Below are 13,505 nucleotides of genomic sequence, written 5' to 3'. Positions count from 1 at the left end.
GAACATAAGAAGAGGAATGAACGATCTTTTGTAAGCAGCTTCAGTGGTTATTTATGGCTTATATTTGTGTGTTTTTTCTGATTGTCGCAGCATATTAAAAGAGCAGTAACACTAGGAAAGAAGCTGAACTTAGAGATAAGAATATATAGCTGGGTGTTACACGCTTTTTTTTAATCCCAGCACTCCCGAGACAGAGGCAGGTGGATCTCTGAGTTCAAAGCCAGCCTCGTCTACAAAGTGAGTTCCAGGACAGCCAAAACGACATAGAAACCCTGTCTCAACCCAACTCAGTATATATATAATTCTTATATATATGTGTGTGTAAAATCTTGAGAAGTAAACTTTGAGAACTACTGACTTTGTATACTTAAAAACTCGGTTGTTATATCTGAAACATTAAATGTGAAGAATAAGTTTGATTTCTTTAGAAAAGGGAGGGGTTATTGAAACTCGCCAATCCAGATACCACCTTCTTGACTATTACTTGTCTTAATATAATAATTCAATAGGTATTTTTAACAGGTACTTTTTTAGAAGAAGTTCTGAGTAATTGAGGAAGGTCCATTGAGACAGGTCGGCTTAGAGCTGGACTCACAGCCTGCAGCATAATTGGATGGATGCTACCTGCTTGGAATATGGAACTGATTGGTGGATCGCAATCTATAATGAGGGAAATCTATTTTTAGTTGAAATGCTTTTTGAAATTACATTCCAGTGAAATACAGTTGTATTTGCTATTAAAAATGAAACAATCAATGATTACTGTCTCTAAAAGTCATCTTAAGTGCTTCTGGTACATGGAATATGTTGGTTTGAGTGATACTTAGTAAATATTTCTGTTACTTTAAAATAGGAACTTTTATATTATGTTTATTTGCTGAAAACTATCTTTGCATTTCTTCAGGTTTATGTGAGATTAAGACCATTCTTCAGGGAATTCCTTGAACGAATGTCTCAGATGTATGAGGTAAATGTGCTTAAACTAATTACTTATGCATTTTTTATTCAATATAGTACCCATATTTAGATCATGTATAATGATTACTTCTTTTCCCTGAATTTGTAGATCATTCTTTTTACTGCTTCTAAGAAGGTGTATGCAGACAAGTTACTGAACATACTAGACCCTAAAAAGCAACTGGTCAGGTAAATTTAATTAAGAAATCGTAGAAATGTCTGTCACACTCATCCATGCAATTACCTTGACTTTATTTAATTTTAATGGCCATTTTCAGTTGGCTGACATCTAGAGATTATTGTGTTGAATAGTAAATGAGTCTTTTAAGTCTCACAAACAACTCTTTAAGAGTTTCTAATTATGTGGCTTCAGACAGACATTCCTTAAAGGGTCCCAAAGTCAGATATATTTCCTATTACATCTATAGCTTCATTTCGTTGGGAATTTGGGTGAGGTGGGTGGTGGTGGATATTTTCACTATGAGCTTGTTTTACTTTCGTGTCTCTGAGATAATGTTTGTTATATTGCCTTTGTAATGGCATTTAGAAATATAGTAGAAAGGATGCTTTAAGACTAAATTTGCCTCCCTCTCTCCTGAGAAAATGTTACATGCATCTATCTGGAAATTAAAACTGGATTGATCATGCAGTTTATCCTGAACTGGACTCTGTTCCTTGTGTTTGTCATGAACGAGCACATGAAGTGTGGTCCTGGGTAGCAGGGTTGCCTTGGGCAACTTTGAAAATCAGTCCCTTTATTTCTGTCAGCTGAAGACACTTTAGTCAAGACTGTAGTACTTGCTCTGTCGTCTGAGGCGTAGGAGTAAGTCTGACTTAGTGATAAAAAATAGAGGAAGGATATAAGAAGCTCATAGCAGCTATTTAGCTGGATATTGTTTTGAGCATTATCTCCCATACTTTAGTTATAAATCTTAAACCTAGTTTACTATTGATGATACTTCATTCCCTTGTGTTGTGGCGTAAGACTTTAACTCCAGAGCTTGTGAAATAGAGATAGGCAGATCTCCGCGTTTCATGCCAGCTTGAGCTATACAGTGAGATGCTGTCTCAACAAACTCAAAAGAACTTTTATTGAATGGTTACAATTAAATTGTGATCTTTAATTTTTAATTGAAAGGATCAAATAAGTTACAGAGATAAGATATGGAATTTCCTATTCACAAATGTATACTGTAATATATGCTCACTGTACCTAACTTTAATAAAAGTATATAAATTTAGATTTTGCTTTGATGACTATTCATGTTAAAAGATTTCTTTTCAGTATCTTTAGTATTCTAGCAACAGTTGTAAGCAGCATGGTCCTGGCTCTTCATGCAGTTTCATTTCCTGGGGAGGAGCCATGCTGTTACATTGTATTGTAAAATCTACATGCTTGGAAATGCTCATTTGTTCTACCATATTGGATTTTTAAAGAGGAAAAAAAATGTGACTGATTGGAATTTTTTGGAGTGCTTTAGAGAATTATCTCTTAGTAGCTGGGTAACTAAAGCTTCCTAATCATCATTGCCACTAGCACTGGTTTTTAAGATGAGTTTGTGTGTGCTTTTTAAATGTTGGTATTGAACTGGGACAGAGTGTATGGGTAGAAAACGCTTCCTTCTTTTTCTTTTTTCTTTTTTTTTTTTCTTCCAAGACAGGGTTTCTCTGTGTAGCCCTGGCTGCCCTGGAGCTCACAGAGATGCAGCTGCATCTGTGTATGCACCACCACTATGCCCAGCTGAAAATATACTCCTTTCTTGAAATTACAAAACAAAAAGTACAGGCATGAATAGTATATTGCTCATGAACATTTGTTAAGGGTTAAGCAGCAAGACAAACTCAGTTGTTAAGGCATATAGTACAAACGTATTTCAAGCTGAAAAACCTGTTTCGGTTATTAGTAATATTTAGAGAATAGTATGTTGATTATAAATTCAGATTGCATAATTACTATAGTATATAAGAATTACACATCTTTTAATAGCTTTTAAAATGGCAGAATTTTCTAGTTTGTAAGATTATTAGTTTACATTTGATTTTTTTTTCAATCCCTGTTCTTTGAATCAATATTACACACACACATACATACACACACACACACACAGAAATAAGAGTGTTTGGGGAAAGTTGAAATGATGGAATGTTTTGGCCTCAGCATCTTTTCTCAAAATATTAGGAAAACTAAAAAAAAAAAAAAATTAACTCCAGTACAAAAACATACCTTCTTATATTTTCTATTCTGGCATGTACAGGGATAGGGAGGCTGTGTGGTCTACTGGTTAGAGCAAAGGACTGGGAGCCAGGAGGATCCTGGTTTCCAACTAACCACAGACTTACTGTGACCTTGGGCAAGTCACTTGTGCCTCAGTCAACCATCTGGAAAATTGGTTAAAAAGCAGGACCTCGATGACAACCAAATGCTGCATCTGAGCTGAGCTTTCTTGGGTAATTAAATTACAAAAACAACTTCAAAGTTTTAATTTCCTTTTTATTTTATGACATAGTATAAGCCAGAGTTGTTTAAACCATTGTAATATTTGGTGTTTTTATTTTAAAGGTCTCAATAATTGCTAAGAGTTTTTCTATTGAAACTATACTACAACTTAGGCCAATGTTTGTAGTTGAATTTGCTTCCTGAGAGAAAGAATACTTAGAAATCTTGTGGCATATGAATTTCAATGCATGTTTTAAAATCTGTTTTTATTTTTGTTTAGGCATCGGCTTTTCCGAGAACATTGTGTTTGTGTACAAGGAAACTATATAAAGGACTTAAATATCCTTGGGAGAGATCTTTCCAAAACTATAATAATTGACAACTCACCACAAGCCTTTGCCTATCAGGTAGGGAGAAGATGCCTAAAGAAACCCAATTGGAAAAATTACAAAGAAGACAATTGCTGCCAAGAAATTATGATAGAAAAAAACAGTAATTTTTATTTACTGTGTAATTTTTTAGGATTAGAAAGGCCAAATGGATAAGTACTTGTGGAAGTTTGTTTTCTACATGAAGTACAACATAAATTAAGAGAAATCTAAGTAGTAAATCTGCAGATAAAATGAGGGGTCAGGATACCATTTAGTAGCATTTCTATTTGTTTGTTTGTTTTGTTCAGAGTAGGTTTTCCCTGTGTGACAGCCATAGCTTTTCTGGAACTAGCTCTTGTAGTCTTGTAGATCCGGCCACCACCACCCACCCCTTGATATTTTTTTTAAAATTATAAACATGTTTGAAATATTCTAATTTATTGACTTAAATAATTTGAAGTGTTTTGGCTAGATTTTTGTGTGTTTTGCTAATATTACCTTTTGGTTTTTCAAGACAGGGTTTCTCTGTAGCTTTGGAGCCTGTCCTGGAACTAGCTCTTGTAGACCAGGCTGGTCTCAAACTCACAGAGATCCGCCTGCCTCTGCCTCCTGAGTGCTGGGATTAAAGGCGTGCGCCACCACCGCCCGACCTATTTATTTCTATAGCTCTATTCTACCACTTGAATTATTGGAAGACACACCTCTCTCTCTCTCTCTCTCTCTCTATATATATATATATATATATATATGTATGTATGTATGTATGTATGTATGTATGTATGTATGTATGTATAGCCCATGCCAAACTTGAACTCAGAGATCAGCATTCTTTTACCTCCCAGATGGTGGAATTAAAGGCCCTATCCCTGCCCCAGAGTTTACTTTGTTAAAATCAGTGCTTTTCCTACCTTGTATTTGTACTTTTACTTGTACTCATGAGTTGATAGCAGGAAAATGGTTAGTCTGGGGTGGGGGGATTGATTGCTTCAGCACAGGTGTTAAAGGCCTGCCTGGGCCTCAGAGTGACAGGGTTTGTCAGTGTAATAGCCCTGACTGTCCTGGAACTTGCTCTGTAGAGCAAGCTGGCCTCAAATTTAGAGAATTTCACCTGCTTCTGCCTCCCAAGTGCTGGGATTAAAGGTGTATGCTGCCACCACCCAGTTCAAGACCCCTTCTCTCTCTTCTTTTTTTTGGGGGGTTGGGTTTTTCAAGACAGGGTTTCTCTGTATCCTTAGATCCTGTCCTGAAACTCACTCTGTTGACCAGGCTGGCCTCAAGCTAACTGAGATCCGCCTGCCTCTGCTTCCCAAGTACTGGAATTAAAGGCATGTGCCACCACCACCCAGCTCAAGACCCCTTCTTAAAAGACTAGAACAGTGACTATAGAGTGTTTCAAAAAGAAAAGGAGAGACCAAAAAAGGAAAGGAAGGAAGAAAAAAAACAGTGAATAGGAAGGGCATGGTCCTTGTGTAAAAGTACTTACATATGCTTTCTGAGAGTGTTTAGGTTGGTAGTTTCTCTTTACTCCACATGACTAGTGTTGTGCTGGTGACTTTCTAGAATGAATATTGTAGAATTGCCTAGTGAGCTCTTTATTATTTCCCTTTTGCACTCACCGAGGAAGTCAGGAACACTGAACAGTCAGTTAAACTCTCTCTTGCATTATTGAGGTGTCAGTGAAATCTAATAATATTTTTTTCCAGAGAAACTTTTATGTCCATAGTTATTTAATTCTGTTTTTTAAGTTTTTCAAAGCAGGCTAATGTAGTTAAAGAGAACTTAATTACATATTTATTGTTTTAGCTTTCTAATGGAATTCCTATAGAAAGCTGGTTTATGGATAAAAATGACAATGAACTCCTAAAATTGATTCCATTTCTGGAGAAGCTTGTAGAAATGGTAAGTATGTTATCTATTTGATTTTTATTGCTGCTGCTGTTGTTGTTAGTTGGACTATATTGAACAAATCTCTCTGTGTGTATTGGCTTTTTAAAGTAACTATGTACCAACTTGGAAGACTAAAGAGGGAGAATCATCAGATTGAGGGCAGTCTAGGTTACATATATAGAGAAATCCTCCCTAAAAAATAACAGCAACAAATAATAAAATTAACTGGTAGAAGATTGTGGCAAGGGGCTGGAGAGATGGCTCAGTGGTTAAGAGCTTTGCCTGCTCTTCCAAAGGTCCTGAGTTCAATTCCCAGCAACCACATGGTGGCTCACAACCATCTGTAATGAGACTTGGTGCCCTCTTCTGGCCTGCAGGGATATATGCAGGCAGAACACTGAATACATAATAAATAAATAAATAAATAAATCTTTTTTGAAGAAAAGAAGAAGATGGGGGGCTGGAGAGGTGGCTCAGTAGTTAAGAGCACTGATTGTTCTTCCAGAGGTCCTGAGTTCAATTCCCAGCAACCACATAGTGGCCCACAAACACCTGTAATAAAATCTGGTGCCAACTTCTGGCCTGCATGGACTCATGCAGGCAGAACATGTATACATAATAAATAAATCTTTAAAAAAAATAAAAAAAAAAGAAGATTGTGGCAAAAGTTGAAAAAAACTAATATTTATTTATTTATTTATTTATTTATTTTGGTTTTTTTCGAGACAGGGTTTCTCTGTGGCTTTGGAGCCTGTCCTGGAACTAGCTCTGTAGACCAGGCTGGTCTCGAACTCACAGAGATCCGCCTGCCTCTGCCTCCCGAGTGCTGGGATTAAAGGCGTGCGCCACCATCGCCCGGCTAGTTTTTTTTTTTTTTTTTTTAATAAAACTTAATATGCAGTAGAAATTGACTAGGCTCATTCTTCTATTGAAACAAAAGTTTTCTGAGTGTTGTGGTACATATGAATGATCAGTTGATCCCAGCACTAAGGATTGCAGAGGCAGGAGGATCTCAGGAATTAAAGGTGATTCTTGAATGGTAAGCTTGAGGTCAGCCTGGGACTAAATGGAACTCTTGTCTTAAAAAAAAAAAAACTCGCCGGGCGGTGGTGGCGCACGCCTTTAATCCCAGCACTTGGGAGGCAGAGGCAGGCGGATCTCTGTGAGTTCAAGACCAGCCTGGTCTACAGAGCTAGTTCCAGGACAGGCTCCAAAACCACAGAGAAACCCTGTCTCGAAAAACAAAAACAAAACAAAACAAAAAAAAAAAACTCTACAGTTTGTTTCTGTTTGCATATTGGAAAGATAAAGTTTTCAGTACTCATAGTCCTCTGTCATGAGATGTACAGAAATAAGCAGAAAGTAGGAGGACTTGCGGGGCTCTTGTTGGCAACGCGAGAGTGAGCTTGGCCTTGCACTGTGATGCACAGACACACTGTGATCAGTTAGCCTCAGGGAGTCTAACCTTTTACAAACTTCCCCTAGCTTTTGCTTGGAGTTAGGAGTAAGCAGGAGTGTGAGAGCTAAAAACAGCTCAGAATTTCCCTGGCATGGAAGAGTTCAGCCATGTATGTGGTGGTGAGAAAAAGATTGCCTGGGAGAGTAGTTCTGGTGAGCAAATGATTTGGGATCCTCACTGGTAGTTCTGATGGGAGGCAGAGATTTGTGATCAGCTGGAACTGCCAGGATTCTGCCTCAGGCAGGATACGAAGCCTTCCATGATGCAGCTGGTCTTCAAGGGAAGCTTTATCAGTGGCCAGTAAAATGGGCCAAAGAAATAGGTGAAGGTGGTTTTTTTGTTGTTTGAGACAGGGTCCCAGAGACTTGACTGGCCTGAAACTTACTTTGTGTATCAGGCCGGCCTCCAGCTCTTAGAGATCTGCCTGCCTCTTGAGTGCTACTATGCCCAGAAAATCATAATGTCTACAGCAAGGCTTTCCTTCTCAGTGATTCATCGGGAAAATTAACAGAGAAGCCAGAAGCACTGGAGAGAACAAGGACTCAGAAAAGGCTCCCTTCTCCTTGGGCTTTATAAGAGAAATCCTGGGCTGGAGGCTGGGATGCTCAAAGAATAAATAATATTCCTCCCCTGGGCAAAGATAGAGGGCTTAGAACAAATTTAGTGATTTGGAGCCTCATTTCAGGTTCTAAACCCTGGTCCTTGCTGCCCACCATTGTTTTCCATGAACAGTTTTGAATTCTGTTAGAAATTATTAAAAAATAAGGCCTACCAGTTTTTAAAAGTTTATATACTGAGTGCTTTACTTTACTTTTTATAGTTTCCTCTTTTGTTTACATGTGTTCTAAAATGATGCATTTTACCGTCATAATTCACATTTAGTAGTATTGCTTTGTCACTCAACCTTTTGTTGAGGAATTATTTTCTTATCTATGAGTTAATCAATTGTAGAAAGTAGAATTTAGTGGTATAAACCTTTTACTTATATATCGGTTTAGCTTCTTAATGTTTTTTAACAAAAAAAATGACAAGAAAGAAAAAAGCTTAAGTCTAAATGTAATTTTGAACTTATTTTATGCTGTAGTCTAATACAGTCACCCCTCCATAACCCTTCTAGATTGAATCCAGGATCCCCCATAATAACAATATCCACATGTGTTCAAGTCCCTTAGAGAGTTGTGTGTGGTGTTTGTGTACAATCTTCACATACCTCCCAAATCATTTGTTCTTAGTAATATCTAGTATGATGTAAATGCTAAGTTAAATAGTTTGCACTGTATTGTTTAGAGATTAATGACAAAGAAAAGTCTGCCAGTACAGATGTGAATCTATAGATTGGTTATAGAAACTGACTGTATTTGGCAAGCAAAATAATGTGTCATGAAGTAAAGAAGTAGTCCACTTTCTCTGTAAAGAGTGTTATATAGAACCATACCTTAGAAATATGTGGCTTTTCAAAAATAATCTTTTCTCCACACAGAATGAAGATGTCCGGCCTCACATCAGAGACAGATTTCGCTTGCATGATTTGCTGCCCCCAGATTAAGTTCAGAGACTTGTCAGATCACTGAGGGGGGAGAGAGAATGCAGGACCCTTTGGACTAAGACAAAAACATTGCCATTACTGTTGAAATTTTGCATTTTTGTACCCCGTCTTGCTTTTCTTATCTTTGGTGCCCAATAATAATCAAGGGTTACAGAAAGAGACTATCTGTCTCAGATTGAACACATACAGTGGGTAGGCTAAAACAGAAGTGTCTGTAGAGCTAGTACAACTCCAGTGAAACTTTCTGTGTGCAGGACATCTGCAGTTTATAAAGAATTCTGTTTTCTGCCACCAGCAGTCTGACCTGTAGTACACAGGATTTTATGATAATAACAGAGGTGAAAGTGGACGTTCATTTTCCCTCTGTTTGGTGCTCTCAGTGGGTTTGTAGCCACTTTTCTGTTACTTTACGATTCTCATTTCAACAGGAATGGCCAGTAAAAGTTGTTTTATTTTTCCTGTTCAGGTTTATAACCTTTTTACACTTCTGACCTGTATTAGATTAGACTCTCATGATGCATTCCTTTTAGTTGAGGCGCTTCAGTTTTCTGGAAATAGTCAATTTTTAGTTTTTGACACACACACACACATTTGAATGGCCGTTTTCCTGCTTTGTCTGCCTGCATATTGTATATTTGTTTAAAAATATTCTCTTTTAGTCCATGTAAGTTTCATTTTTAAAAAACATGCATTTATATTTTGTTCTGTAATATTCTACTGTAGGTAAAATCTTCAAAAATCAAGAGACTGGGTAGGTAAGAATATATGAATGACTAATATTCACGCGATTTGAACCATTGTGATGACATGTATTCCAGATGGTAATATCTTGTAATGGCACACATGGAATGGATAAAGGTATACCTCAGACTTCACTGTGCTCACCATTGAGGAGAATGAGTTCAGTCTCCTGTCGGGCTTGATTCAGTTACTGCTGCCTTTGGTTTTCTCCAGGAATGAAGTATTCAGCACAGTGACTCAGTATTTGCTTTGCATGGGCTGGTGGTCCCTCTGTTACACTCTCAGTTACAATCAGTTTAAAACTCTGTGTAACAGGCTTGGTACCTAACTGTAGCTATGCATACCCGTGGCTCAGTACACTCCCAGCCACCCGTGCAGTTAGTCTGCTCACAGCGGTTTTCTGTGCTGTGTGGGAATAGTCGTCACGCCTTGGTTCTCTAATGCAGCTACCACAAGAGGTTGATATTTTTATAGTGGCGTGTAATCTCCTTTTCAGGGGCTTTTTATGGAAGGTAGAATTTGTAAGAGTTAGTATGCTTTGCCTCTCAACTGCATTGACATGCCGCAGGCTCAGACTGTTTTTGTGTAAAGGATGTCAAAGAACGGCACTTTTTCTAAAGAGAACTTTGATATTTTGTATGCTTGTTAAGAAAGTACAGTATTGGAAATTAAAGGTGGACAACTGATAATTGAGGAGTATGTCAGTTAATTTTTTATGTATATTACCTGTTTACTTGTACAACTTCTTGTACAAATTACATGCAGCTTCATTTTCAAATGAATCCTTAAAATAAGGAAATCTTTTTAGGAAAACATTTAATTTTTGTATTTTTGATTTTAAAGGCATGAGTTGTCAGTTTTCAGTGTATTAATGAAGATTTTAACTTTTCATCAGGTTGAGTGTTTTCTTATTATCTGTTATGTATGTAGTTAGCATATTGTGTCACTGAACTGTTTAAAAATCTAGCATGTAGAGCAAGCCTGTTTTGTGGAAAATCTTTATTCATTAAAAAAATAATCATGGCAGATTTTCTGCAAAAAAAAAAAGCAAAAGCATTTGCAATTCAGAATACTGATTTTTTATTTTAAAAAAGGGTATTTTGCTTGCAGGAACAATACTACAGATTCATTTTAATGAGAATCTTTTAAATGTATTTATCTTTAGGGCACCTGGGCATCTTTATGCTGTTTGTCTTATGTCTTTCTTGAAATAAAATGTACATACGTTACCTTTACATATGCTCTTGCTCAAAATTGTGAACCTAGTTAATTTCTTCCTGACCCCCATCATTTTTATGCTTCTTTAGCAAACCCCGAACCTACACAAGATCTGAATTTTTGACATGCATAATTGTTGAAAGCTTTCCTGACTAAGTGAATACAGTCTCAAAGCCCTTCTCACAACTTTAAGGGGAAATGTAAACACTTACACCATTGTGTCTCTGGGCACTTTGATAATAAAAGCAGACCCGTTTGAGGAGGGCTCCTTTAAAGTCAGCTGATAGATGACTCAAGAATGATAGAGAAAACACATTGTGAGAAAGTTTATATGACCAAATTAATACATTGTTTTTCCATTACTTTATTTGGGTAATTCTAAAGTTATTGATACAAAGTTTAAAACAAATTACAAATAATTTATCCAGCTATTTCCCTTCTCAGTAGATTATCTTCCAGTCATATCTTTCCTTTGTTGGTTAGCTGTAGAACACTTCCATTTAGTTACTCTTTAATTGAGACGCGCCCAACTGTCAGTGGACACAACAAACATGCCTGTAGTAAATGTAGGGGCAGTGGATCCATGAGGCATAGCAAGCTACCTGTGTACACATTACAACTCTTAAGGACCTATTAAAATTGTGCTATTTCCAGTTCTGAATGTTTGACTTTAAGACATTCTTTTAAATATTTGTATCATTGTTAGAGGATGTTTTAATTGGTTGTATTTTTTAATCCCATGTAATATATGTAGTCCTGACCAGATTTACTACCATTTTTCTGGGTCCTAAAAGAGAATCGATGACAATTCGTAACCAGAAATTGTTTTATATTTGCTAGTATGTATATTTATTTATCCAATGGCTTTATTTGTTTCCCAAAATTGTGTTGGGACTTGTTGAAAGCTTGTGTGACTTCTATAAATGGCTATTTTCTTGTAACTGTCGGTGATATGGATGTGTACATTGTTTTATAGATATACATATATATATATATATTTCTGGGGGTAAGTTTTTTTTAGGGTTTACAATGTTTTTTTGTTTTTTAAGTTACCTTTTGCCAATGACTTTCTGCTAGCTTTTGCTTCATTCAGCCTTCTAATGGAGTTCATTCTTATTCTGTTGTCAACTTGGCTGTAAGAGAGACTTCATCTCATCAGTGAAGAAGGTGTTTCATTATTCCTACAAGTCTTACAGCAAGCACAGATTCTTCATAAGGATCGGATCTCTTCCACGTCTGTGTCAGTCACATAAAGGACACTGAAGCCTTCGTTTCCTTGTACTGATATGATGGTGTTATACACTACATCACTAGCTAGTTAAGGTTTTGTGACCTGACCTCTTTGTCTTCCTAGGTATTTATTTGTTACCTCTTTAAATCTTGTGTGTCTAAATTAACTTAGAATAGTTACCCACCGAATAACTATGCCAAGAACTAGGAAAGAATGTTTATTTTATTTCCCCTTATAGGGGAAGAGTGGACTGGGAACAAAAATGTAAGGCCAAGAGGCCTTAGGTTGTCGTTCATTCACTTTCTTATTCCTCTCATGGGCTGTATTTGAAATTTTTTTTTCTTCAGTGCTAATGTATTTGATTATACCATTGCTTTTCATGTCTTCCCTTGAGTTGAAAACCTGCTAGGAATTTGTATGAAATACCTTAAAAAGTTTTCAGAGTTAAAACTCAGTTCCTTATATTCAAATCCTACTTAAATTATTGAAATTCAGGTCACATACATTTTCACAAAATGTTTCTCTGTTATCTTGAGATTTCATTGTAAATCAATTTAGTCAACAGACATGTTTTGAGATCTTTTTTAAAAAGAATTAAGGGAATGAGAGCAAGTTTATTCTAATTTATGGTCTAATACTATTGTTTTAAGATACATAGTGATTCCCAAACCAGCATGTTCATCAGAATTACTCTGAGGAGCTTTTTGAACTGCAAACTCCTGAAGCCTGCCCCTGGGAAGCCTTCTCGTTGTGTCAGGAGCACGGCTGGGAACAGTTCCCGTTTTTAAAGTTCTCCTACTGATTTAAGTAGACAGCTGTGGTATGTCCCTGCTCTACATAGTGTGGTTTGAGATAGGCTGCAGAAGTTCCCCAGTCATCTCTGGGCTAGTTTGTTTTTCCTTTTTTCCCCTTCTTTCTTTTTAAGTCCTGGGACCAGATTTCACAGAACTTATTCAAGATCCGAGGAGGAATAATGAAGATTGAGGCTACTGCTCATTATTATTTTTGTTATTCATACTTTTTAAAGAGTTTGCATTTATAGAGCTCTGAATAGCTGATCATTTACGTAGCTGAAGGACATGTCCCTGAATGAGACCATTATATATAGTAACTAAAATATTTCACTATTTTTTTATTTTATAAATCTTTGTAGAAATGAGCAATGAAATGCTACTTTCATCTTTTGAAATGGGATTTTTCAAGGTAGTGTCCTTTTGGCATTAAGGTAGGGAGGAGTTAATATTCTCTCTGCTTATTTCCACATGAATCAATATGAAGTTATGGACATTTAAAAATCTCAATTTAATTTCTACTTATTTACTATGCAGTATAGCCGTGAACAAGTAATGTAGATTTAGTTTTCTCATCTTCAAATGCCCTGATCACCCTACCTCACAGGGTTGTTGTGGGGATAAATAAAACTTTTATGGAAGTACTTTTCTTTGATGACGTTTTATCGGCCATTAGAAACAATGAGATTTTGAGTATTTTCATGTTCTTTACTTTTCGATAGTGACCTTAGGACATGCTATAAAGATCAGAGTGGGTTGCAGGTGAGGAAAGACCAGTACAGAAACAAGTTCAAGTAGGGCCTGTGAACCAAAGCCAAACTCAAGTAGCACTGCAGTGTGCTGGCATTCTTGTGTGGTCACGGTTGT

The 13,505-nt window shown here is 36.7% G+C and overlaps 1 protein-coding gene across 1 annotated transcript in view; it reads left to right on the top strand.

The window, feature by feature from the left end:
• Ctdspl2 (CTD small phosphatase like 2) overlaps nt 1–13,270 on the top strand; it is a 52,491-nt gene extending 39,221 nt beyond the window's left edge. The window contains exons 9-13 of the mRNA XM_057780813.1: nt 905–967; nt 1,067–1,146; nt 3,675–3,801; nt 5,569–5,664; nt 8,592–13,270. Coding sequence (XP_057636796.1) covers nt 905–967; nt 1,067–1,146; nt 3,675–3,801; nt 5,569–5,664; nt 8,592–8,657 — 432 coding nt within the window. The 3' untranslated portion in view covers nt 8,658–13,270. The remainder of the gene's footprint in view (nt 1–904; nt 968–1,066; nt 1,147–3,674; nt 3,802–5,568; nt 5,665–8,591) is intronic.
• Nucleotides 13,271–13,505: the final 235 nt, after the last annotated feature.

The sequence above is a fragment of the Chionomys nivalis genome, chromosome 9 (genome assembly GCF_950005125.1).
Source record: "Chionomys nivalis chromosome 9, mChiNiv1.1, whole genome shotgun sequence".
NCBI lineage: Eukaryota > Metazoa > Chordata > Mammalia > Rodentia > Cricetidae > Chionomys > Chionomys nivalis.
This window is presented reverse-complemented; position numbering and strand designations above follow the sequence as displayed.